The following is a 26,723-nucleotide window of genomic DNA, read 5'->3' as shown; positions in this document are numbered from 1 at the left end:
GAAAGGAAAGTTAGAGATTTAATGAAAAAAAAGCAAGGGAGGAGAAGAAAATTAGAGAATAGTAAATGAAAACCAGTTGGCGATAGAACAGAAAACAAAAACAAAAAACAAGAAGCAAGAAAGGGAAAGAAAATTGAACATAGAGGAGAACAGAGTCGAAGTAAATGAAGCCAAGGAGAAGATTGGAGATTAAGCGAAGGAAGTAAATAAGACCCGACTAAAAAAAAGAGAGGAAAGGTACGAGGAGAGAGATAATTAGACGGAGAGACACATAACGAAGAGGAGTAAAAAGGGAAAAAAAGGAGGAAAAAAGGGAGACGAAAAAAAAAGACGTGGAAAGGAGGAAAGGTACGGGAGAGATAATTAGACGGAGAGACATAACGAAGAGGAGAAAATGGAGAAAAAAAAATAAAATGAGGAGACGAAAAAAAAAACGATGAGAGGAGGAAAAAAAGGTACAAGAGAGAGAGAGAGAGAGAGAGAGAGAGAGAGAGAGAGAGAGAGAGAGAGAGAGAGAGAGAGAGAGAGAGAGAGAGAGAGAGAGAGAGAGAGAGAGAGAGAGAGAGAGAGAGAGAGAGAGAGAGAGAGAGAGAGAGAGAGAGAGAGAGAGAATTAGACGAAGACACACCTAACGAAGAAAAAAAGTAAAACCCCAAGAGGAGTTCAACGCTGCGAACAATAATGGTCGCAAAATAATGAGCCCCAACCCTATGTTTAGCACCACCTTACCTGGCCGGCCCCGTCTTGCGCAGGTGTATGGGAGGGAAAACTTTGCTCGTTAGTAGCGGCTCCCACGAATAGTAGCGACGCTTCATTAGAGGTAAGGCGATCTCGTTTCCAATAAAGAGGGATCGTCGGAAACGTTTCCTACACTAATAATATTGAGCTGCTTTCGGGATAGAGCTTAAGAGGGCGCGCGTATGTAGTTGAGAGAGAGAGAGAGAGAGAGAGAGAGAGAGAGAGAGAGAGAGAGAGAGAGAGAGAGAGAGAGAGAGAGAGAGAGAGAGAGAGAGAGAGAGAGAGAGAGAGAGCGCAACTATATTCATTGTCGTAAGATGAAGTGGTGTTTTTAAGGCCTTTGAGAGAGACACTAATGGTAATGCGAGAGTTATGAGGCGTGAGTGGGATGTGGAAAGGATGGAGGAGGAGGAGGAGGAGGAGGAGGAGGAGAGGGGGGAGGAGGAAGAGGAGGAGGAATAAAAAGAGGAATAGAACCAGGAGCAAAAAGAGGAACAAGGAACAAGAACAATAACAAGAACAGGAAAATGAAGAAGAGGAAGAGGAGGAGGAGGACGACGACGAGGACGAAGAGGAAGAGAAGGAAGAGGAACAGGAACAGGAACAGGAATAAAAACAGGAACAAAAAGAGAAACAATAACAGTAACAAGAACAGAAACAAAAACAGAAAGAGGAAGAGGAAGACCTGGAGGCGGAGGACACGGAAGGCCTTACATTAATACCTGTGTGTGTGTGTGTGTGTGTGTGTGTGTTGTGTAATCCTAGCACTACCACGCACTCCAGCATACACATCAACATAACTATCCTCATATATCATCCACAAACACTTAAGCTCTACACGCGACTGAGCATGTGAGTAGATGATGAGTTTCCCGTATGTACGAATGTCCCTGTGAGGCGATATAACGTGCGTAATAAAGGTCAACGGAGGTCACGTAAGGTCACACAAGGATTCATAAGCGACGGATACGCGAGAAGGGAGAAGAAGGCGGGAGCAATTTGCGTAATGTTTTGTGCGTAGGGATTCATTTCGCTTCTAGTTTCGTGTATTTCTTCATTGTTTTCGTATTGAAGTAACGGCGTCTTCTCTTCCTCGTAGAGCTTTGTAATAACTTTCCTCTTATCCTTTCTTTCTCTCTTTCTTTCTCCCTTCCTTCCTTCATTTCTTCCTTTATTTATCTCTCGTTTCTCTTTCTTCCATGCTTCGTTTCTATATATTTTTTTTCGTTTCCCTTCCTTTCTTTGTATATGTGTTTATCCCTCTTTTCTCTCTCTTCCCTTCTTCGTTTTTATATTTTTCTTTCGGTTCCCGTCCTTCCTTCCTTCCTTTCTTTATTTGTTTATATTTCGTTGCTCTTTCTTCCTTATTTCTTTTTTGTATTAGTTTCCCCGTCTTGCCTGTGTTCTCCTACCCTCGTTTCTTCCTGTTTTCTTAATGCCATTTCATCTTGCCCTCCCTTCCTCCTTTATTTTCCCTCTTTCCCCTCTTTTCTCTATATCTATCTAGCTAGCTATCTTTCCATTCACGCAACCTTTTCACCTCCTTCCACAATCACTTTCTCTTCACCGTCTTCTTCCGTCGCTCTTTCATTCCTGTCTTTTTCATCCAAGTCTCAGTTTTCTCATTCAGTTCATATCACCGCTACATTTTCCTTCTCTTTGATATCTTTATTCACTCTCCTCCTTTCTCTCCTTTTCTCTCCTCTCTTTCTTTCCTTTTCTATACCTATCTTTTCTTTTTCCACCCTTTTCTCCCTTTCACATACCCCCAAAATATGAAGTCTTACACAAATTTCTTTCGGTATAAAAGGAAAACAGATTCACGCGGGCGTAATGGCACATAGCGAACACGTACAGGAAACATAAAAGACGCGTATCAGATCTCACACCCGTATATTGCGCTGCGGTAAGGCTTGAATTCTCGTAGACGGGCTTAGGACTACCGACCATGCAGGGAGGACGAAGCAAGACAATAAAAGCGTGCTGAGTATTACCGAGTGAGGTGATGGTGCCGAGGTTGTGAATACGGCAGAGAGAAAAAGAAAAAAAGGGTTTGCAGATTTTTCGAAGTTCCGGCTTAGTTTCAGAACCCATAACGCCCCTGAAGCAGCGTTGTCAAATTATCGTACTCATTGCACTGCATTTTCGTAGTTCCTAACCGATAGGTATAGCAAAGAAAACCATCAATAAATAAGAGTTTTAACGCTAATTTTAATTTTCTATCGTTATTTGGGTAGGTACGAGAGTTTGAGGATTAAAAATGATAAGTACAATGCTGTGAATACGATATCATCTGGCAACTGCATTGAACCTGCCTTTTTATTTACAGGAAACGAAGCAGCTCAAGGGAAAATATAAATAAATAAATAAAAAATCTAAGCACCGGTCCTTTAAAAGTAGATAAGAGTGGCCAAAAGGGAGGTCAATTTCGGGTGGAGAAGTGTCTTGAATGAGGTCAAATAGTAGGAAAGATGAATTACAGATGAAGGAAGGCTGTTTCAGAGTTTACCAGTGAAAGGGATGAAAGAATAAAGATGCCGGTTAACTCTTGCATAAAGGATTTTGACAGTAATGGGATGAGCTAGAGCAGAAATTCGAGTGCAGCGTGGCCTCAAGATCATAAGAACAAGTTAGTCAAGTTCGGGTTATTGAAGAGAGTTGTGCTTAAGTTTAACACCCGTATAGTTGCATTTAGAATTAAGTACCGGTATGTTATTTACTGATGCAGTGTTACGCAATAAAGCATCCGGATCTAGACACGGCTGAACACATATATTTACATTAGAGTAAGGAAACCCATGACGGAGTGGAAGGAATCAGAAGTATAATGTTGCGCCATCAAACCCCTCCACCAAAAAAAAAAAAAAATGAAAATAACGCACCTATTCTGTTACTTGAATAAACATAACATAATAAGAGCATTACTCAATGGGCTTATTTTGTATTCTCTTGTTTTCCCTTGAGCTGCCTCCTCTTCCATAAATAATAATAAAAAAAGAGAAAAAAAACTCACAAAATCAAAGCTATGAGTGGGGGTCGGGTTGTCATACTCACGGTTCATGTCGAGGGTGAGGGTGAGGGAGGCGGGCCGCGTCAGGTTGGAGTTGACCGCCTGGCAGGTGAGACGCATGTGCAGGTGTTCCCGGGTTAGCGGCCCCAGCGTGAGGGTGTTGTAGGGCGTCGCTGCTCCTCCTAGGCCTGGCCAGGGGCGGAGGGCCGTGGTGGGCGTGGGAGAGGCCGTGCTGGGTGTCTCAGTCTCTTTCTGTGGCCTCGTGAGGAGGAGCGTGGCGGGCGGCGCTGGTTTCTGCGTGGCGGGACTCAACCCTTCAGAGCTGCTATGACCCTCGCTGGTGCCGCCCGTCGCGAGGGACTCCATTATGGTGTCAAGGGGGCGGCCGTTGCCCAGCCAGACGACACTCGGAGGCGGGCGTCCTGCAGGCAAGAAGAAAAAGAGAATGTCATGATTTATTGTTTAATCCGCTTTAGGGCTCTTGCTGCCACCTCATCACCTCCTCTGCCTCTCTGCCTCCGCCACCTTTGCCCGTGCTCATAACCCCGACCCCCATCCGCTTTTCCCTCACAAACTCCCTCACTCGCTCCCTCCTTCCCTCCAGCGCACTGCCTCGTAATCCCACACGCCATGATGCAAAGAAAGCCGGTTTGAAAACAATTATGATTGAATTTCGCTGCGTTGTGAAATCAGTTCTCCTTCGAAAATTTCTTTGAACTTCGACAATATTTTTTTATTTAACTTTAACTTTCTCTCTTCGGCGCTAATACAAAAAAAAAAACATCATACAGTCCTCCCAGAATTAAGCTCAATATACAAGCGGCAGTCAGCCACTTTCTTCCCAGATTGCTTTTCGTTCCTTTTCCGAAAAAATAGAAAAAAAACTAATATGATCAACGCGCCTTTTTCCGCAGTGTTCTTTTTTTTCCTCCGCTCCGAAATCTCGTATTCAGGAGGAGCTTGTGTTGCCTCCACCGCGCCGGCTGGCAAGACTATAACCATTTAACGCTACTAACCTTCATTATGTTACTACTACTACTACTACTACTACTACTACTACTACAATCATTACAAGGCATCAAGAAGAATCCCCCCCCCCTCTCCCCACACGCTCTCTACAACCAACAACATCAACACCACAACCACCGCCGCCGCAACCACCACCATCATCATCATCATCATCATCATCATCATCATCATCATCATCATCATCATCATCATCGTCACCACCACCTCCAGAAACACCATCAACAACAACAACAACAAGAACCTTACCTCCTCGCGCAGTACAGGTGAGGGTGACGGTCTCCCCGCTCAGGTAGGGTCCCACCACGCTGCTGGAGGAGATCCTGGGCGACGCTCCCTCCCCGGCGCCCTCCAGCACGCTCACGCCCTCCGGAGGAACTGTTAGGAGGCAGGACAGGGGGTGGTTACTTTATGTAGGGGGTGAGTGAGGCGGAGAGGTGACTGTGCGTGTGGGAGGAGAGGGTGTGTGTGTGTGTGTGTGTGTGTGTGTGTGTGTGTGTGTGTGTGTGTAATAATAATAATAATAGTAAACGGTTTATCCATATGGTGTGCAGCCAGAGGTTGAAAATTTACGTGTTAAACATAGATGCATTAGTGTACATAAAATATAAATATGAACTTAAAATTATATAATATAAATTAATCTAATATAAACATGAATATAAATCTCTCATATGGTTACTTGTTGTTTATTAAATTTACAATGGTAGGGATGGGGCTCTTCCTGTACCTTTCCGTCCTTGCACGGATAAGTATCAGTAAGTTGCTGTGTCTGACGGCATGGCGAGGGAGGCGTTTGTGTGTGTGTGTGTGTGTGTGTGTGTGTGTGTGTGTGTGTGTGTGTAATCATGTGAATTCGTTTTCGTGTAAAGACCTTTTTTGCATAACTGGAACGCTTGCCGGTAATTTTCGTTTGTTTGGTTGTTTGCTTTCACTTTCTAGGGAGTGTTTGTTTAGGGTAAGGATGCGGAGTCTCTTGATGCTGTGCGATGACGATAAACACACACACCCACACCCACACACACACACACACACACACACACACACACACACACACACACACACACACACACACACACACACACACACACACATACACTGATTTCTTGCTTCTCTTCAACATGTGGGTGGCGGGATGAGAGGCAGGAGAGGGACGGGGGCACGGAAGTTAAGTGAATTATCCTTTAATGACGAGCCTTCATTTGGTGGCACTCCTTTTTATGTTGCATGGACTGTCGCCGCGAGCACTACGTCGTCTTTTACTCTCGGGAACAAACCTCTCGAGTCTGAATAAAGAACCACCGGAGTTACTCTTTCGTTTCTCTTCCTTCCTTCCTTTATTTCTGTATTTGTCTCCCCGTCTTGCCTGTTCTCCTACCCTCATTGCCTTTTGTTTTCTTGATACTGTTCCGTCTTGCTTTCCTTTCCCCTTCTCTCCTCTCTTCTCTCTGTCTCTCTCTCTATCTATATATCTCTACAACAGTGGGGTTTAGGAAGGGAGGCGTGGCAGGGGTTTGCACATCACGCGGACTAGCTGACTCAAAAAACAACGAACGAGAAAACACTCATCTCACCAACCGAACTCCCTCAGTGATCTGTGACTCGCATTTCACCGACAAAGCGACGTTTCTAGCAAAGTGGCTGTCTCTTGAGCTGGCGGGCCACGCAGTTGAGGACAGCCGCATGGGGAGGTTCGTCAGCCACAGTGCGCACGGCCATTCATCTTCTTAATTGACGTTTTAAGTTGTGTTATTATAGTCACTGTCTCGCTGAATGGAAGGGGTGGGCGGGTGTGTGCGGCGGAAGGCGGGGAAGGGTAGGGGTGGGCGAGAATCAGCCGGTGGTGTGTAGGCCTGGAGAGGGAGGATGGTGCCCGCCCTCCCTGCCGCGTCCCGCCTGCTGTGTTTCATGCCGCGTTGTTTGTTTCCCATTTTCCGTGTGCCGTGGGGAAGAATGAGGCAGGTGCACCGGGAGCCCTTCAGACAATTTATTTCCTCTACTTTTTAATTAAGCGCGGGAATTCACAGTGGCTTGATAGTATTCAGGGTTTTTTCGTTGATGTTGTTGCTGGTACATGTACTTTTTTCTCTCTCCCTCTCTCTTTATCTGTTTGCTTATCCGTCCATCCGTCTATCTATCTATTTATCTATCTATCTATCTGTCTGTCTGTCTTTCGATCTATCTTTTTCTCTTGCTATCTATCCTTGCCCAGCCCATTAGTTACAGTACTTTTTTTTCTCTCCCTCTCTCTTTATCTGTCTGCCTATCCGTCCATCCGTCTATCTATCTATTTATCTATCTATCTATCTATCTATCTGTCTGTCTGTCTTTCGATCTATCTTTTTCTCTTGCTATCTATCCTTGCCCAGCCCATTAGTTACAGTACTTTTTTTCTCTCCTTCTCTCTTTATCTGTCTACCTACCCGTCCATCCATCCATCTATCTATCTATCTATCGGTCTGTCTGTCTGTCTGTCTGTCTCTCGATCTATCTTTTTCTCTTGCTATCTATCCTTAGCCGGCCCATTAGTTACAGGCGCAAATGACGAGGGTACGAGAAGGGCAATGCATGAGGGGTGTCGAAGTCGTGACACAGACGCAAGAGAGAGTGATGGGCTGCACGTCGCCTGGAGAGCCCGCGTGAAGGCGAAGCGAGATTGGACTGCCAAGAAAGATGGAGATGAGGCGAGTTTTGTCAGACGCGACCTCTGTTTTGTGTGGAGGGATTGGAAGCGAGCATCAAGGATTACGGAAGAGACAGAAGTTGACGAATTATAATTAAAAATGGACGTGGGCAGGTCATATGATGTGTACAGCTGATAAGAGATAAGTAGCCGAAGTAACAGTAGCAACCCTGAAATTGTTGTAATGAAGGAAGACAAAGACAAATAGAAAGATGATACGAGAGGATTTGTTGGAGCAGGATGGACTACACTAACAGACAGAGAGGTGGATTACGTTGGGGAAGACCTCTTTGATGTATTGGGCAAATGATAGCTGAAGATGAGGAGTAGGAGTAGGAGGAAGAGGAGGATCTTATTCAAATGCGTATTGTAAGATTATAGAAGTTTGCATGTGTGTGTGTGTGTGTGTGTGTGTGTGTGTGTGTACGTATAGAATAAAACCATTGTGTGGGTGCCGGCGGGGGGGCGGGAGGCAAGCGTGTAGAAGACTGCAGGAACACAATGGAAGGAAGATTATACACCAGCAAGGAGGCGATGGAAAGACTCGCACACACAAACACACATACAAACACACACACAAACACTACTTTTTCCACACTGCACCTACATTTTAAGGAGCACAATTAATGGTCGTGCAGCTCACCAGCGTTGGCGCCGGTTGTCGAGGGCATTGTGAGGGGAACAAAGAAGAACTCGAGGGCCAGACTTACCGACCAGGGTGAGGCTGACGCGCGTGGTCTTGGTGGGCTGCAGGCGGAAGTCGACCCTGCAGGTGTATAGTCCCTGGTCGGCGGGAGTCAGGGCGGTGAGGCTGAGGATGGCCGTTACTGTGCCCACTCGTAGCCCAGCCCGGGACCCAAGCACCTTCTCGTCCCACCACCGCGCCTCCTCCCCGCGTCGCTCGTCCACCCTGTGTGTAAAGAAACATCCGTGGAGGTGCGGTATCCTTTTTTAACGAGCCTGTGTGTGTATGGACGTGGGTGTGTGAAGTTCCTTGTTTGTGATTGCGTATAAACAAGAATGGAGTTTAATACCTTCCCTTAACTAACCTGTGTGGGTAAAGAAACATCCGTGGAGGTGCGGTATCTTTTTTTAATGAGCTTGTGTGTGCATAGACGTGGGTGAAGGTGAATTACCCTATTTGTGAATACGTATAAGCATGAATAGAGTATTGATACCTTCTTAATTAACCTGTGTGTGGGTGGGGCTTGTGTGAAGATGAGGGATCCTTTTATAACGAGTTTGTGTGGGTGTATAAGCGTGGGTGAAGGTGAAGTGGCTACCCTCCTTCTTTGTGAACACGTTTAAACATGCTTGAAGTTGCAGTATGCTCTTATAAAACAAACGTGTGCATAGCTATAGGCGTGCGTGGAGGTGTGGTACCCTCTTCAAAAAACCTGTGTGTGTGTGTGTGTGTGTGTGTGTGTGTGTGTGTAGGTGGGTCAGTCTGTGTGTGTAGAGATGCATGTACACGTAAGGGTTCGCCACTCTTTTCCACCAGTCCCATATCTAATTAATTCCCTCGCCTGATTCAGTTAAAACAACCCTCTCCCAAAAAAAGTCAATGTGTCGTTTTTTGGCCCAGTTCGGCGGAAAAATATGGTGTTGAATTCTGTTAAAAACGTGTTTGTTTATTATTTTAGGGGGCAACAAGCCGCCGCCACCGTGCAGGCAGACCCATACACGTCCATCAGGGTAATGTAATGGCCGGCACGCTGCGAGGGTTGCGAGAGAGAGAGAGAGAGAGAGAGAGAGAGAGAGAGAGAGAGAGAGAGAGAGAGAGAGAGAGAGAGAGAGAGAGAGAGAGAGAGAGACAAGCAGACAGACAGGCAGACAGAGCATGACAGAGAGACAGAAACAAATAGATAGAAATACAGAGACAGATAGAAATGTAGACGGACAGATAAAGAAACAAAGACAGAGACAGATAAATAGATAGATAAGAAACAGAGAGAGAGGGAGAATGTCAAGGACGGAAGGGCCATAACATGCTAGGGGAAGGAGACAACGATGGGGGCAGAGTCGGGGCCGTGGAGGGATCGTCAGCAGGAGTGGACAGCGGAAACATGACAGCACGATGAGGGTTAGGAAGGGGACTCAGCTGCACGCCTCCTCTCCTCACCCTTTACCAAATCTCATGTTACAAATGCAGTATAGCGAATCAAAAGCTAAATCTGCAACGTGCCTTACGAGATACACTTTATTTCCCCTCCAATATAAGTTTCCCCACAACTCAAGCCTTACTAACGTATCCAAACTTACTGTCTACGAGATCTGCAACGTAGCGATATCAAGCAGTTTCTCTCTTTTCCCCAACAATGAAAAATTAAGATCACCACAACTGAAGCTTTACTAAGTCCCCTCGGATAATTGGTCTTCGGTTCCCCGCTTGTTAGATGAGACCAATATTGTCTTAAGATACAGGAAGTTTAGTTAATGAATTCCCCGAAACTTGGAGAGCTTTTTGCCGCATCGTTTTAGCTGCTCTCATAGCTATTTTTCACCTCTTCGCCTTCCCGTGAGAACCCAAGCCATTCCCTCCGGCTGTGCTCTGTCCCGCTCCTATACGAAGAGTACCATTTGTCCTCATCACTGCTCAGGCCGACGCGAGGACATTAGCAGGAGCCGTGAACCTGAAAAGCAATACGAATGGCATCGAACACCTTTTCATCCTCTTACCCCGTGGCATTTGAGAGAGATAAGAGGCGGGCGATGCGTGAGAACAGGAGCAGACACCGGCTTAGCGATTCTTGGTGACGCGCTGCAAAATGTTTCGCTTTTCAACACAGACGGAGTTTTATCTAAATTCATATCGCAATTATTTTTCTTTTTCATTTGTGGTTACACAAAGAACTTCTAGATTCTGTCTCGTTCTCCTCAACCTCATCCTTTTTTCCAACTGTATCACTGTTTGTTTTAATTCGAAGTTTCCTTTACCTCAAACTACCTTTTCCATATTATTTGAAACATATATCCATTATCATATTTAGAAGAAAGCAACTAATGTTTACTAATGCTCAGATGTTGTTATTTTCTTGCGTCTTCCCTTTCTTTTGAGTTTATTGGAGCATTTCAATTTTGCAGTTACGGATATCACTAAATTTCCTGCTGTTGATGAATTTTAATAGTTCTTTCTACTCTTTCTCATCCTATTTAGCTTGTATTTTCTTCCTTCGGGCTTATATATGATCTTTTTTCTTTCGCGATATCCTACAATGTATTTGCACAACAATGTTTTGCATAAAATCTAAGTTGCATTAATTTTCATTCAGTAAACAGTCGTAAACATGCTTGGCATAAATTAAATGTATTAACTCTCAGTGATGTCAGATTAGCCCGCCGCAACATGTACAGCTTAAATTAAACGTTGCCGGGACAGCCAGCGGGACGCCCAATAACATGCATTGAATAAATTAAACGTCCTGTTGATTCGGAATGGAGTACAGCAAATCAGCAACAAATTAAACGTAATACCAAATATTGTATTATAATTGTGAGGCATCCGTTAAATTGACGGACAAACGGAACCTATCATTCTCGTCTTGTGGTGGAATGGAGCGATAGTCGATGTGTTTAGGAGATGCCACTATCGAAGAACTACTGCATTAACTGTCCAAATATTACTTTGCGTCATGTGAAGTGTTGAGGTGATAGTTGCAACGGGTTAAAAAATCATTATAACACTGTAACGACAAAGGAAAAAGGTTTGGTGGAATGATTTAATGGAGATCGATCAGTATATTAAATGTTTGTGGCATATTTTGCTGGTTTACGTCGCTTATATTCCAAAATATCGTTCTGGACAACCACATCAAACCAACTCGATTAATCAACTGTGCGCCGCAGAGTCTTTGATCACGGGCAACGCTCATTTGATGGTCATGCGGGAAGAGAAACATGGCCGGCAGTAATAACAGTCATCGTGAGACCAGATTGGCGAGATCGTTTTTGCGTCAGGAGGGGGAAGAGGTAAGGGGGAGGGAGGGAAAAAGTGGAGAGAGATGGGGTTAGGAGGGAGGTAGTTAAAGGGAGGGGGGTGCAAGCTGTCTCTTCCTCCACCTCCTTCCCACTAAACATTCGCTACTGGTGAATGGAGGAAAGAAACAGTCATCTCGCGTCCTGCCATCAGTTCGAATCCTGCTGTAATGTTCTTCAGGCCATGCACAGCGCCGTATGGAATTGCGTTCGCGGGTTCTCTCTTCCTCGTCGCTCTGCCACACCGTCCCAACACCTCTCTTTTCCCCTCATATGTAGCTATAGGTAACATAGGAGAGGAAGAAATAGGTGTTGAGAATGTGTGGCAGAGCGGCTGGGAGGAGACAACCAGCGGGAGACAACCCAAAAACGGTCTCGGCAATCTGGTTTCACTATAGCAGTTACGTGAAGGAGGGAGTTGGCGAATGTGGGGTGAACGCGGAGGATGATACACGGAATGACAGAGTGGAAGGGAAGGGCTTTATGAGGGTAAGAGGATGTCGGAAGATTGCTCCTCTTTGAAACTGGGAGGCTGTCAGTGTCTTTAGTTGATGCTGTGAGGGATAATCTGAGGATCGTATTCTTAAACCTTTCGGATCCCAGGCACGCATATTTGACAAGGCTTTCGTAGGAATTTTGGGGCATTTCCAGGGGTACTTTTATGACCCTGCTGGTAGTTTGACACATCCTCTGTACCATGAACGTAAAAAAACACTCATTAAAACCCGAGTAATCTCCTTTATGGCCTTTGGAAATAGTTGACATGAGAGGTGGAAGCGTCGAAGAATACCGACCTGAGTCTGAGTCGAGGATGCTGATGTTGTTTCCTATCGTGCTCCTCAGTGGGTGATACTCTACACCTCTTCTCAACGGGGTAACTTGCTTTGCCCTTAATGGAAGTGAAGCGACGCGTGCTGCAGATAAGAGGTCGGCCTCTGCTGTGTTACTAAATGTCTGTCCTGCTTCTTAGTGGGCGATCTTGTAAAACGCATTTGGTTTAGAGTTTAGTGTCCGTCTTTTCTATATCTAATGGGTTAATGGTCAGTGTCGCGGGTCATCTCTGTTGTGTTAGTAAATCTCTGTCTTGCTTCCTAGTGGGCGATCTTGTAAAACGCATTAGGCTTGGGGTTTAGTGTCTGTCCTTTCTATATCTAATGGGTTAATGGTCAGTGTCGCGGGTCATCTCTGTTGTGTTAGTAAACGTCTTTCTTGCTTCCTAGTGGGCTTGGAGTATTGCGTCTGTCCTCTCTACTTCTAATGGTCTTTGTTGATGGGAGCACATTCTTTCTCAAATTTCTAGACTCCGAATTTTGTGTTTTCTCGTCTTCGTGAATAAGAAAAAATACATTCACACATATAAACAAGTGGTCCTGAAGTCAGTGGTTCAGTATTCTGTTCGGACGACAGGAAATATATCAAAGTTTAGTATTACATATATATAATACTTCGTTAAGCACGTCACGTAATCTCAGGTTAGTCTTAATCGTAACACCAGAAAGACCTAACCAACGCCTCGTACCTAATTACCGCAAATGATATTATATTCTCGTGTTTATGAAGAAAAAAAACTGCATCAAGGGAAGTGGGAGTCCTCAAACAGAAGCTTCTCAGGGGTATTAGGACACTTATTTCCACACACTCCTGCAGAATGAAGGTGAGGCCGGAGAGGAGAGATGAGTGATATAAATGTTCTCATCGATCGCTTCACAAAGAAAAGTTGAAAGCTAAGAGAAAAAGTTTAAGAAAAAAACACTGAATTTAAAATTTAGGAAAGAAAGTGCTGTCTGCTGAGTTGGCTGTATACGTAAAGGAGAGAGGGAACTAAAATGAAAAAAAAAGAAGGGCTGGAAGGCTTTGAAACAGTTCCTTAGAAAATTGTCAAAAACATATGAAAGCAAAACGTGACCTCTTTTGGGGGTTGATAGGTTTTATAGAGAGAACTTTGATAAAATCAGTAACAATGCAAGTATTGAAATCGGAAAAAAGAGGTTTAAAAAGAAAAAAAAAAAGGAGATACTGGCTCAATAGAAACTAAAGTTCAATCAGGCATCGTAAATTTATCTTGCAAAGCGTGACGATGTTGAGTACGAGTAAAATGATACTCCATGACAGAATGAATGAGACTAAAAAATAACTAAATATAGAAAAAAAATCACCTTCCATTGCGTAAAAATGACATGGTAAAAAGCTTAGTGGCTCAAAAAGTATTGCATAGAGGTAGGCTGGAGGTCAACAGAAGAGAGGCATATGAAAGCAATCGAGTTTGTTAGAAGAGAGACCAGTGGCGTGTGTGTGTGTGTGTGTGTGTGTGTGTGTGTGTGTGTGTGTGCCCCATTGTGTGTGTGCGTCGTGGGGAATAAGATTAGGCGAGAGAGAAATTGAATGGAAAACTAGATGAAGTGGGGCAATAATTTAGCGGGAATATTGGCGCGCGTCGGCAATGCTATATCCGGCGATGGCTCCGCGCGCGTGTCTACAGTGGCGAGCAAACAGGAGCGGCGGAGGAGGAGGAATATACATAGGATACATAGGAAGAACAGACACCAGAAGACCTATCGGTCTATGGCGAGGGTGTCTGTTTACTACCGCTACTACTAGTAATCTACGTGTGGTAGAACAGGACAGAATAGATGAAGGCTCTTCCCCACCCACCTCTCCCTCCGGCAACGTGCCGGCAGGAAATAGTTAGAAGAGAACACCATGTACCTTTAAGGAAGAAAGGGACATGGAAATTTTACAGTAAAGAGAGAAATAAGAGGAAATTACTACCCTTAACTTACACTACTGGTAACCTAAGCTGTGGGGGAAAATGACTTCATTACATAAGAACATAAGAACATGGAAACACAGGGAGGCTGGAAGAGGCCGAGTGGCCTACACAGGGCAGCCCCAGAATCCCCCCTAATACTCACGATGGGTGAGGTGTAGTTTCAGGGGCACAGGTGGAGGCTTGATCCTCATTTTACCGGCGGTACTAGGCACGCACCAGTAACCTGTCACCTTACTGCACCCACACCTCACTCCACCTGTCATGCGGACATTAACTGTTGCTTTACTCTATTGTTAACTTACGCTACTTGCAATCTAGGTTGTGGGGGAGAATAATATGGATTTAGGTTGAGGTCTTGCTGCAATCTGTCTGAAAACATGCGAAGAAGGGTCAGTATAATCTTATATCCCTGAAGTACTTATCCAATGAAGACTTGAAGCTATTGATACTCTATGCGCTAACTACTGACGGTGGGAGTCTATTCCAGTGATCGACGACTCTATTATTGAAAAAACTTCTGCGCACCAATGTGTTACATCGGTTTCCCTTTAACTTCATACCGTTGCTGCGAGTTATTGTGTTGATGTCTCTCTGAAATAGACTATCTGGGTTAATGTTGTCGAATCCATTAAGGATTTTGAACACTTCAATTAAGTCCCCTCTTATCCTTCGCTTTTTTAGGGAAAACATATCTAAACGCTTTAAACGCTCGTCATTTGGCAAGTTTCGGAGCGATGGAATTTGTTTGGTTGCTCGTCCCTGTATCTTTTCTAGCAAGACTTAATCTTTGATATAGTTCGGTGACTAGAACTGAACGGCGTATTCTAGGTGTGGTCTTACAAATACTAAATATAATCTCTTCATAAGTTCGGGTGATTTATAATCAAAGTTCCTTGAGATTAATCCCAACATCATATTGGCTTTTTTACTCGCTGCAGAACATTGATCACTCATTTTAAGAGTGTTACTGATCATGACACCAAGATCTTTTTCTTGTTTTACTTCGCTGAGCTCATGTCCTTGAATCTGATATTTAAAGTTAGGATTTTTTTCACCTATGTGCATTACTTTACATTTATCTACGTTAAAACTCATTTGCCATTTTTCGCTCCAGTCGGCAAGTCTTATTAAGTCTGATTGAATATTCTCGCAACTTTGACTGTTCATTACTGTACCTCCTAATTTGGTGTCGTCGGTGAATTTGGCTACTTTTATTAGGATATCAGTTTCTAAGTCGTTCATGTAAATTATGAATAGTGTTGGCCCCAGGACCGAACCCTGGTAAAGGTTGGCATACCCCGCGGTGTTTGTTCACTTGGGGAAACTTAATGCGGATACACGATGGGAATTAGACCTTAGATTATGTGTAAATAAGTAAGGTATTCATCTGCGAGAGCTTTGAAATAATTTGATGTTGAAAAAAAGAAAAGCAAAATATATGTTAGACAATGAGAACGACTGTATATGAAAATTAAGCCTTATAGTATGTGTTTATTAGTGAGGTAGTTATCCTCCTCTAGAACTTTAGCTTAATCTGATGTTGGTAAAAGATAAATCACGAATAATCAAAGTAAATAATGAACAATCAAAACGTCTATGAGAAATTAGGATGTATAGTATGTGCGAGAGCTTTAATAGAATTTGATGTGTTGGTAACAGGTAAATCCTTAAAAAGCAATATATTTGATGGACAATGAAAGCGTCTGTAAAAATGAAAATTAGGCATTATAGTATATGCAAATAAGTGACATTTTTTTCAACCTATTCCCTTTCAGGAGCAATCATTTTAGTATATTTCATTCAACCATATATTGCTTGGTTTCCATTACAAAAAAGAGGTGAAATAATTTTGGGCGCTCATAATCGGAACAATGGTGAATCATAAAAATGTGGAATACAATCACACGATGAGAAACGTACAAGTGAAATTAATGTTTGAAAAAAAATATTTCGCTGTGTCCCAAAATATCAATATGGCAGTCAAATTTGAGAACCTGTAATTTGATATAAAAAGGATCACTTAACGGAAAACGAGATTAAACAATGATAAAAAATAATGGTTAACTACACGCGGGTCACCCAGGGGAGCCCCGTAACTCTCCCGCCGAAGCAAGAGTTATGCTGATGGATTGCAATGTTGCCAATAAATTTTGCCCGCGACCTCCCGAGCTAAACAGTGGCGGCCGCTTAACAGCCAGCAATTCACGCGCCGAGCTAATGGGCGTCGGCCTTGTGGAAAGAAAATTAAATTGCGTAAAGAATTGGCGTTTCAAAGAGTTAACTGCAAAATACAGACTATAAACATTTGAGTGTGATTTCGCGAGTTTAGCCATCATAGCCGTTTTCAATTTGTGTGTGTAATTGTGTGCCTCTCTCCCTCTCTATTTGCTCCCTCCTTCTTTCCTTCATTTATTTTACAGCAAAGGAAACAGCTCAAAGGCCCCCCATAACATCATAAATAAAGCCCGCTAATCACTGCCCCCATAAAAAAAAAAGAGTTTCGAAGAGTGGTCAAAAGAGAGGTCAATTTCGGGAGGAAAGGTGTCCCGATACTCAACTCTTGTTCCTTACCTCCCCTATACCTCTCCTTACTTGATATCTTTCCTGCTTCCTTTTACTCCACTTCCTCCACTTCATTATTCCTTTCTCTCCACCTATACCTGCCTGACGTCTTACTCCAAAGTTTGTGTCTTGTGGAAATAAAATCATACGCACATTATTTTTTCAGTAAAGGAAGCAGCTCAAGGTAAAATAATACAAGTGAGGATAAAACAAGCCCGCTAATCGCTGCTCCCATAAAAGAATGTAGAGATGAGTGACCAAAAGCGAAGTGAAACTAATGTAAACGCGCACTAATTCGAAACACGATTAATCTGTATTGCTTTAACTCTAATTAGTAACATCATACAACCGCAGAATCAGGTTAGAATCTGATCCCGCAAGGAGTAAGTGATCCCGGCTCATTGCTCTCGTATAGGTTAATCCTTCGGTACCGAGAAGACTGTCGTATTTAAACCAATTAGTGCTACCATTACGCCGCTACGGATAGGAAGCATTTACTCGTAACTAACCAGTATTCGCATTTGCTATTATTAAGATAAACCGAAGATGGATTCCCTAATATTTTCTTTCCCTTTTAATTTCTTTCATCTATCCAGTTTCATCTTTTGTCATATTTTCTTTCTACCAATAGTTTCTTTCTGTCTGGGATAAAACGAAAGAGCTTGCCTGTCGTTACGAGAGAACTTTGCTTATCTTTCCGAAAAGCGAAAAATTGGCGGGTATATTTTACGAGATATTAAAACAAATGCGAAAATATAACCTTAGAAATACATCACATCTGCGCCGAAACCATTACCCTCTTCCTCTCCCCTTCCCCTTCCTCCTCTTCCCTCCTCCTCCCCTTCTTCTTCCCTCCTCCTCTCCCTCTCCCCTTCTTCTTCCCTCCTCCTCTCCCTCTCCCCTTCCTCTTCCCCCCTCCTCCTCCTCCTCCTCCTCCTCCTCCTCCTCCTCCTCCTCCTCCTCTCCCCTTCCTCCTTTCCTCTCACCCTTCCTCCTCCTTCTTCACCTCACCCTCCTTTATACCTGAGCCGTCTGTCCAGGGTTATCTATCTCCTTAATTTCCATTCTCACCTGCTACCTGCCTCTCTCTCCCTCCCCCTTTCCTCCCCTCTTTGTCCTTCTCTTATTGTTCCTTACCCCTTCCCTCCCTCCCTTCTCCCTACCCCTCTAATACCTCCCCCTCACTTAATATCTTTCCTTTCCCTTCCTTCTTTCTCTTCTTCCCCCTCCTTCACATCATCATGCTCTCCCTCTTACCTCTCTTCATCCCTCCTACACCCTTCACTAGATATTTTTCATGACCCTTCCTTCCTTCCTTCTCTTTTTTTTTCTTGCCTCCTCCTCCGCCTCTATATCATCATTCTTTTACCTGTACCTATCTGTTCTTTTTTCCTTCTACCTCCGTCGTTCTTTGCTTCTTTCCTTTCTCTCTCCTTTCTTCCCTCTCTTCCCTTTACTGAATCTTATAACTCTTCTTTCTCCTCTTCATCGTTTTTCCCCTACCCATATCATGCGTTATAAGACCTTCTCCTTCCTATACTTTCCCTCTTCTTTCCTTCCTTCCTTCCATCGCTACCTGTCTCTTCCTTCACCTTCCTCTTCCTCCACCTCCTCCTCCTTCATCTCCCCTCTTCCCCCTTTTGATTGTCCCTCACCCCCCCACCTCTTTCGCTTCGTCCCTCTCTCATTCAATCTCTCTCCAGCTGAACCTCTCCTTTTTCACCTTCCTCCTCTACCCTTTTCTTCCTTTCATCATCCCCCCCCTCTCCTACCTGAATCTTCCTCCAGACTCTACCTCCTCCTCCTCCTCTTCTTCTTCCACTCACCCATCATCCTTTTCCCATTTTCCCATTCTCACCCTATCCCCCTTATCACCAACACAAAGCCCGGCCACCTGGTGAGAGCCCGACGAACCTCTTCCCTCATACACTGAAAAATGAAAACTCCCATTCTTCATTCAGCCATTCGGAGAACATCGTATTTTTCCTTCCTTTTTAACCCCCCATACCCGTCCATTCCGTCCAGAGAGAGAGAGGGAAGGAGAGGGAGAGGAAGGTGTTGGTGTAGAAGGGTAAAGAAGCCTATGTATATCAAGTCGAAGTGAGAGGCAGGAGCGAGTGAGGTGCCATCGAGTTCCAATTTAGATAAGGGAGGTGTGAGTTAATTTGTCCGCTGCCAACATTTTTTTCCAACGAAGCGAGTCCCCTCCCTTCCCTCCTCCTCCTCCTCCTTCCAGGTAAAGAGAGAAAGAAAAAAGTTATTACGTAAACACAATTACGAAAAACATGGTCTCTCTTTGATATTTGATAGATGGAGTGCATGAGAAAAAAAAGAGATAAGAAAAAAAATAAGAGGGAAGGAAAAAAAGAGAGACAGATGGATAGACAGAAAATTAAAACGGTAAATGAAAAATAAGTAGAGGAAAGAAAGCGAAGAAGAAAAAAGAAGAAAGAAAAAAAAAAGAAAGCATGCAGTCAGAGGCAGAAGACATACAAATTTACACAAGAGAAGTTTAAACAAGAAAGAATAAAAAAAAAGAAGACTAGAAGGGATCAGACCGCTGCGCATAAAAATAAAAAACCGCATGAAAAATAAAAAATGGTCAAGAATAGAAAATGAAGAAGAATAAAGATAGAAAGAAAAGAAAAAAGGAGAGAAAGAGAGAGATTGAAAGCTAGACAAGAAAAAATAACAAACCACAAAAAAATAAAAAGGCCAGGGAATAAAAGGGAAGGAGAAAGAGAGAAAAAAAAGAATGCAGTCAGACAAAGAGTTACAAACAGACTTACACGAATGAAAAAAAAAAAAAGAAAGGACAGAAAGCCAGCGAAGGAGAAAAAAAGAAAAACAAAAAAAGAATGCAGCCACACACACACACACACACACACACACACACACACACACACACACACACGGGCTGGCTGGCTGACATCTCCATAATCCCGACAACACGGCGAGGGTGAACGGCACACACTATGGTAATGGTAATGGCCGAGGTAAATTTTGTTAATTGCGTTGCATCCCGTGACTTATACTAACCATCTGTTCCACTCCCTCAGCCCATAACTCTTGCGGGTGTTTTAACTCGCCGTATGACTCGCTGTTTTGTGTGTTTGCCCGTGTGTTGGATTGTCTGGGTAGGTGTGAGAGGGTGGGGTGTTTGTGTGTGTGGGGGGGAGGTGTTTGTGTGTGTGTGGGGGGGGGAGGGTTTAAGAGGTGTCAGGTTCTCGCGTTGAAATATCGTAAAGAGCGTCAATTTAGTCACACGTTCTTTTTTTTTCGTTCTGTTGGTTGGCTGTCACTCAACGCTTCATAGCAAATCATATCTTTCATTATCAACTTATTATCAAATCCTGTTGTCATTATTAACTTTTTTCACCATCATTCAGTCTCGTTTTCCACATGAACAAAGCGGCTTTTTAATCTCTAAGTCAGCGAAGAAATACTTATAATTATAGGAGAACGAGTAATCTCAAAGGAAAATGGGATGCCCTATACATGAGCACTTCATAAACTATAAGAAAAACACCTGCCAGATTCTTCATTTTTTCATCTCACCACACATTCTTTTATTCACCCTCATGAGATCAGTATTCTATGTCTCCCACGCTTCCTCCCACGTCCTTTACATCCTACCCTCAGTTATCATGTTTTTTCCATCTTTTCACTCGTCATACACACACCTCAACTCACATTTTTTTCATCTCAGCGCACATTCTTTTATTCACCTTCATGAGACCAGTATTCTATGTCTCCCACGCTTCCTCCCACGTCCTATACATCCTACGCCTCGCTAACATGTTTCCTGGATGTTTTCTCGCCCGCTGCAACCCTTGACTTCTCCTGCTTATGCCGCACAAGAGTTCACGTCCATACAGCAACGCCAGAACGAGGACCGCTTCATGCATACTTCTGTTGGCCTCCATCATGCCCAGCCTCCTTTATTAATGAGAGAGAGAGAGAGAGAGAGAGAGAGAGAGAGAGAGAGAGAGAGAGAACACCTTTTTTGTCACCTTCATTCACATAGTTCCGGGAAAGCTTGAAGGCGAGGCTTTATTTTACGGCTTTCCGATACTCCGACGGAACCTTAACCTTTTCCCCCAGGCTCGAGACGTGGATTGCAATGTTCCCACCCCCTCCCCTCCCCTCCCCTCCCCTCCCCTTCCCTTTTACCTGGTCTTCCCTTCCCCTCACTTTACCTTGCTTCACCTCCCTTCCTTTCCTCCTTTCCCTTCCCTTTCCTTACCTCCCCTTACCTTCTCTTTCTTTTCCTTCTGTCCCTTCCTTCCTTCCCTTCCTTCCTTCCTTCCCTTCCCTTACCTTTCTTCCTTCTCTCTCTCTCTCTCTCTCTTTTCTCTCTCTCTCTCTCTCTCCTCTCTCTCTCTCTCTCCTCTCTCTCTCTCTCTCTCTCTATCTCTCTCTCTCTCTCTCTCTCTCTCTCTCTCTCTCTCTCTCTCTCTCTCTCTCTCTCTCTCTCTCTCTCTCTCTCTCTCTCTCTCTCTCTCTCTCTCTCTCTCTCTCTCTCTCTCTCTCTCTCTCTCTCTCTCTCTCTCTTATATTTACTTTCTCTATTTCTTATTCTTTTCGGTCTTATCCGTTCTCGTTCGTTCTCCAACTTCATCTCTCTCCCTCTTTTCCTTTCCTCCCTTTTAACTATTTCTCTCCTTTTGTCTCCCTTTCGTTCCATCTTTTCCAAATTTATCAGCCCTCCCCCCTCGCTTTACTCCCTTAGCTGTTTCTCTCCTCCTCTCTCTCCCTTTTTCTCTCTCGTTCTCCCTCCCTTTCCAAAGTCATCTCCTCACCTTTCGCTTTCCTTACTTTTAACTATTTCTCTCCTTCTGTCTGTCATTTTTCTCTTCTTTTCGTTCTCCTTCCCTTTCTAAACTCATTTGGTCCCCGTCTCATCTTTTTCCCTTTACTGTGTCTCTCTCTCTCTCTCTCTCTCTCTCTCTCTCTCTCTCTCTCTCTCTCTCTCTCTCTCTCTCTCTCTCTCTCTCTCTCTCTCTCCTCCTCCTCTCTCTCTCTCTCTTTCTCTCCCTTTCGTTCTTCCTTTTCCAAACACGTGTCCCCTCTCTCGTTCCTCCTTCAACTGTTCATATCCTTCTCTCTCTCTCCCTTTCGTCTCCCTTTTCTTTCCAAACTCATCTGCCCCTCCCTCTTGCATCGCTCCCTTAACTTTGCCTCTCTATCTCTCTCTCCCTTTTTTCTCTCTCATCCTCTTTTCCTTTCCAAACTTATCTAGCCCCCAACTCACCTTCCTTTCTTACCTGTGCCTCTCTTTTTGTCTCTCTTTTCCTCTCCGTTTCGTTCACCTTACCTTTCCAAACTCATCTGTCCCGCAACTCACCTTCCTCCCTTGACAATCACTCTCCTGTTGTCTCCCGTTTTCTCTCCATTTCGTTCACTTTACCTTTCCAAATTCATATGCCCCACCCACTTAGCATTCCTTCCTAGCTGTATCTCTCCACTCTCGCTTATTTCCTCATTTTTGTCTCCCTTTTATTCCACCATCCTTTTCCAAACTCATCTTGCCCTCCCTCTTGCATTCCTCCCTCAACTTTGCCTCACTTTCTCTCTCCCTTTTTCTCTCCCTTATCGTTTTCCTTCTCCTCGCCGTCTCCTGCTTCCTTCCTACGCCATGCACCACCTGCCTGCTGCCGCCACTCGCCTCCTGACTCGCGCCCTAACTCACCTTAACAGAATCAGGCAACAGAAATTACTACGGTCGGCTAAGTCTGCAGCTGGAGCCACGCACACCCGGGGCTTCACGCTGACTGGGTAACCGTGGCTGCCTACACACACACACACACACACACACACACACACGCACGCACACACGCTTAGGTACAGTATTATTTCTCTCATCTCCTCCTCTTCTCTTCTCGTTAGTCCATTTTTATCTCTACCTTCATTTTTCATCTCTCGTCTTCTCCTCTTTCTCTCTCCTTCTCTCTTTCGTCTGGCTCTTTCTCCCTCCCTTGCTTGGTTACTCATTTCTCCTCCCTGAAGACCCATAGCTTGTTTACCTTCCCTTAATTACTCTATTTTTTCTCTTTATTTGTCTATCTATCTATCTATCTATCTATCGTAGTATCTTCTCTCTCTTAGTTCTCTCCTTCTCTTCCTCTCCCTTCTTCCTCATTCTCCCCATGCAATCTATCTTTCCCTTCTTCTCCTCTGCTTCCTCCTCCTCCTCCTCCTCCTCCTTCTCCTCGGTCTTCTGTTCCAATTTAAGCCTCATCAGATTCTCTTTCCTCTTAATCCACTCTTGTTTTCTTCTCCCTCTCGGCACTTCCTCCAGTCTGCTCTTTTGCGAACCTATTATTCTTTACCTCTTTATTTTTTTACCTCCCGCTTTTTTTCCTCCTCCTCCTCTCGTCTTTCTTCCGCACCGTTATCTCCTCCTACTGCTTCTTCATCCCCCTGCTCCTCCTTTTTTTTTCCCCCTTCTCGTTTCCTAATCTTCCTCCATCATCTTGTCCTTCTTCCTTCCATTATTTTTTTGCTCCTACTCGTTTTTTTTTTTTTTGCCTCATTCTTATTCTGCTCCTCCTCCTCCTTCTCCGCTGCCGCCGCCTCCGTCTTCTCTTCCCCTTTTTCTTCGTCCTCCTCCTCCTCCTCCTCCTCCTTCTTAGTCTTTTCCACGTCCTCGTCCTCGTCTTCTTCTTCCGCCTCTTTTACTACTACTACTACTACTACTACTACTACCACTACTACCACCGCCGCTGCTACTATTACTTCTACTACTACTACTACTACTACTACTACTTGTCATCTACGCCTTGACATGGATAATATGTATCACCAGGGACCAGAAGAGCATGTAACACACACACACACACACACACACACACACACACACACACACACACACACGCACACGCATACACCTGTCTTCCCAAGAGATAAAAGATACAACACCTAACACGTTCGTACCTCACCCTTTCCTCCTCCTCCTCCTCCTCCTCCTCCTCTTCTTCCTCTTCTCCATGTCTTCTTCGAACCCCTACTTCAGTATACATCAGCTGATCCAATCCCTTCTGTTGTTGTCCGCGTCCTCGCTGCCCTATCGTATCCATATATCATCCCATTTTTCAGTCTTTCTTTTATTCTTTTTACGATTGATTCTTTTTTTTTTCGTTTCCTTATCTCCTTTTCCATTTTTTCCTTCCTTTTATTTTTTTCTCTGCTCTTTTTCGTCATTCTTTCCCAGTCCTTCCAGCTTCTCCTTTTAAAGTATAGAACAGCTTACATTACCTTACCTTACACCATTATTTTTCTTGTCCATGTTCCCAACCGTCTCAGAACACATATATCATTCATTCTCCTTCCTTCTCCCTCCCTTCTCATGTCATTCTCCTTCCTTCCCTCCCTTCTCATCTCATTCTCCCTCCCTCCCTTCGTATATCATTCTCCTTCCCTCCCTTCTCATGTCTTTCTTTTTCCCTCCCTTCCTTCTCTATCATACTCCTTCCCTTCCTTCTCATATCATTTTCCTTCCTTCCCTTCTCACCAAGTACTTCCCCACCACCTCCATCCCACAGTCTCTCTTTCTCTTCCCTCACCTTACTTGCCCTCACCTCCCCTTACCTTTCCATACCTTGATATTCCCTTCCCTTCCCTTATCATCTGTCTCCCTCTCTGATTCCTCCCTTAACTCTCTCCTTTCTTCCTTTTTCTCTCCTTTTCGTTCTCTTTCCCTTTCCAAACTCATCTGCCCTCCTCCCCCCCCCCCCCCAACTCTCTTTCCTCTCTCTTTTTCTCTCCCTTCCGTTCTTCCTCTTCCAACTGTCCTCTCTCTCGCATTCCTCCTTCCCCCCTAACTCACACATCCCACGCACACCTGTCCTGGTTCTTGTTCCTTCTCATCATTCACTCGCTTACCTGAAGATCGGGGTGGTCAGCGGATCCCGGAACCAGAGGAGGAGCAGCACCTCGTCGCCAGGGGGGTGGGAGACGTCACATGGGAGCTCGACCTTCCCACCACGGAGACCCGACACCTCCACCACGGGGACTGAGGGAGAGGGAGAAGGAGTTATTGAGGGAGACGTCATGGAGGAGGAGAAAAAAGGTGGGTGGGAGAGAAAGATACCAGTTATTATGTAGAATCTTTGCGCCCCATTTTCTTTGGTCTTGGGATATTTAGTGATGAGTTAGAGAATGTTATTGGGAGAGATGCCAGGGAGGAGGGAAAAAAAGAGAGGTAGAGAGAGGTTGAAGGAGATATAGAAAGATAAAAGGATAACTGAACGCAGAAGGATGCAGGGTGAAGAAGATAAAGAAGCATAGAGAGATAATTGAAGTTAGAAAGATTGAAGTTGAAGGAAAGGTACAGACAATTAGAGAACGAGAAAAGCTTTAAGGGAGAGAGATATATCAGTCATTATGTAGAATCGATACACACCACTCTGCTTGATCTTACATTGTTTTTTTTACCTTATTAATGTATTTCAATTTAGGAAAGATGTATTGCGATTTAGTTATTAGGAAATATGACAGGAGGAAGGAGAAAAAATTGAGGGAGAGAGAGAGATATTAGTCATTATGTAGAATCGATAGACACCACTCTACTTGATCTTACATTGTTTTTAACCTGTATTATTTATTAGTAATTATGAGGAAAGGAAGGAGGAAAAGAAAGAAGGAGAGAGAGAGATATTAGTCATTGTGTAGAATCGATAGACACCAATCTACTTGATCTTTCGCTGTTATTAACCCCACGGAAGTAAAAGTTCAGTGAGATGAGTTGCGAGGCTCCAGATAGTTTATTGATGGCGGCGAGGAGGAGGGAAAAAAATGGAGGGAGAGAGGGAAAAACGTTAGTCATTATTCAGCATCGTTACGCAGCACGTTTATTGATCTTACGATGCTTTTATTGTTTAACTTAAAGCATCTCAGGTGTTACGAGGGAGTTTATTGAGAGAGACGTAATGGATAATGAAAAAATAGGAATGGGGAGAGAGGAAAAGCTATCTGCCATTATGTCGAATCGTCACTCATCACCTACCTTGATCTTACGAGTTTTTTTTTTTTTTTACCTTTCCAATGAGTCTCAGTTAAGGTGTGTTACAAGGGAGTCTGTTAGGAAAAGGGAAAAAAAAGGGATGAGCTGAGACGAAAAACTATCGGTCATTACATGTAGAGACGATACGCCCCTATTTCTTTGATCTGACAATGTTGTTTACCTTACTAATGTGTCTCAGTTGAGTGGAGATGTTAGGAGGGAGTTATTAATTAGGGAAGGAGAAGAGAGAAGGGTGAGTGTGAGAAAGAAAAAAAAAACATGTCATTATTTAGAATCGATACTCCCCACTTTCCTTGATCTTACAATGTTGTTTTTTCTTCCTGAAGCATCTCAGTTTAGTGGGGATGTTAGGAGTTTAGTGGTGTTAGGTTACTTTCAATTGTGACATGATAGACAGTCGAGGTTGGTTGCTACTTGGGAAATCGGTCAGAGTGGAGTTCGATCAGTTTTAAACCATTTGACAGAAGCACTAATTACATGACTGAAAGGGACTTAATCTGTCTGTGAACTGCAATATAGGCGTGGGAATCGCATTTATTTCTTCCTCGTGACGTGAATTATAAACTATATGTAGAAAGAGAATCAGCGGGAGAAGAGACACAAAGGTTGAAAAAGTAGAGAAAGGGAGAGAGTGTGAAAATGAGATCTAGGGTGGTTGACGTTGGGGGGGGGGGGTGGATGTAGATAAAGATAGAGATAGATTTACGGTCCCGCCTCGAAGATCGGAATCCTCTATTATTGGGACTTTGGGTGTGGAGAGAAATATACAGACAGGTATAGATTGAGAGAGAGAGAGAGAGAGAGAGAGAGAGAGAGAGAGAGAGAGAGAGAGAGAGAGAGAGAGAGAGAGAGAGAGAGAGAAGAGAAGAGGATGGGAGAGGAGAGGAAAAGGAAGGAGAGAGGAAAAGGAAAAGGAGAAGAAAAGGTAGAGGAG

At 44.0% G+C, this 26,723-nt stretch overlaps 1 protein-coding gene and 1 long non-coding RNA gene across 3 annotated transcripts in view; one reads left to right on the top strand and one right to left on the bottom strand.

Annotated features, from left to right (window-relative positions):
* The window catches only part of LOC126998575 (hemicentin-1-like), a 95,364-nt gene that overhangs the window by 17,986 nt on the left and 50,655 nt on the right, over positions 1–26,723 (bottom strand). Inside the window, exons 2-5 of the mRNA XM_050860390.1 lie at positions 24,649–24,778; positions 8,168–8,367; positions 5,024–5,152; positions 3,793–4,170 (exon numbers count right to left, since the gene is read on the bottom strand). Of these exons, the coding sequence (XP_050716347.1) occupies positions 3,793–4,170; positions 5,024–5,152; positions 8,168–8,367; positions 24,649–24,778 (837 nt within the window). The remainder of the gene's footprint in view (positions 1–3,792; positions 4,171–5,023; positions 5,153–8,167; positions 8,368–24,648; positions 24,779–26,723) is intronic.
* LOC126998576 (uncharacterized) overlaps positions 1–26,723 on the top strand; it is a 198,295-nt gene that overhangs the window by 145,931 nt on the left and 25,641 nt on the right. The window lies entirely within an intron of this gene.

Source organism: Eriocheir sinensis, chromosome 14 (assembly GCF_024679095.1).
Source record: "Eriocheir sinensis breed Jianghai 21 chromosome 14, ASM2467909v1, whole genome shotgun sequence".
NCBI lineage: Eukaryota > Metazoa > Arthropoda > Malacostraca > Decapoda > Varunidae > Eriocheir > Eriocheir sinensis.
The sequence above is the reverse complement of the archived record's forward strand: the minus strand, read 5'-3'. Positions and strand labels throughout refer to the sequence as shown.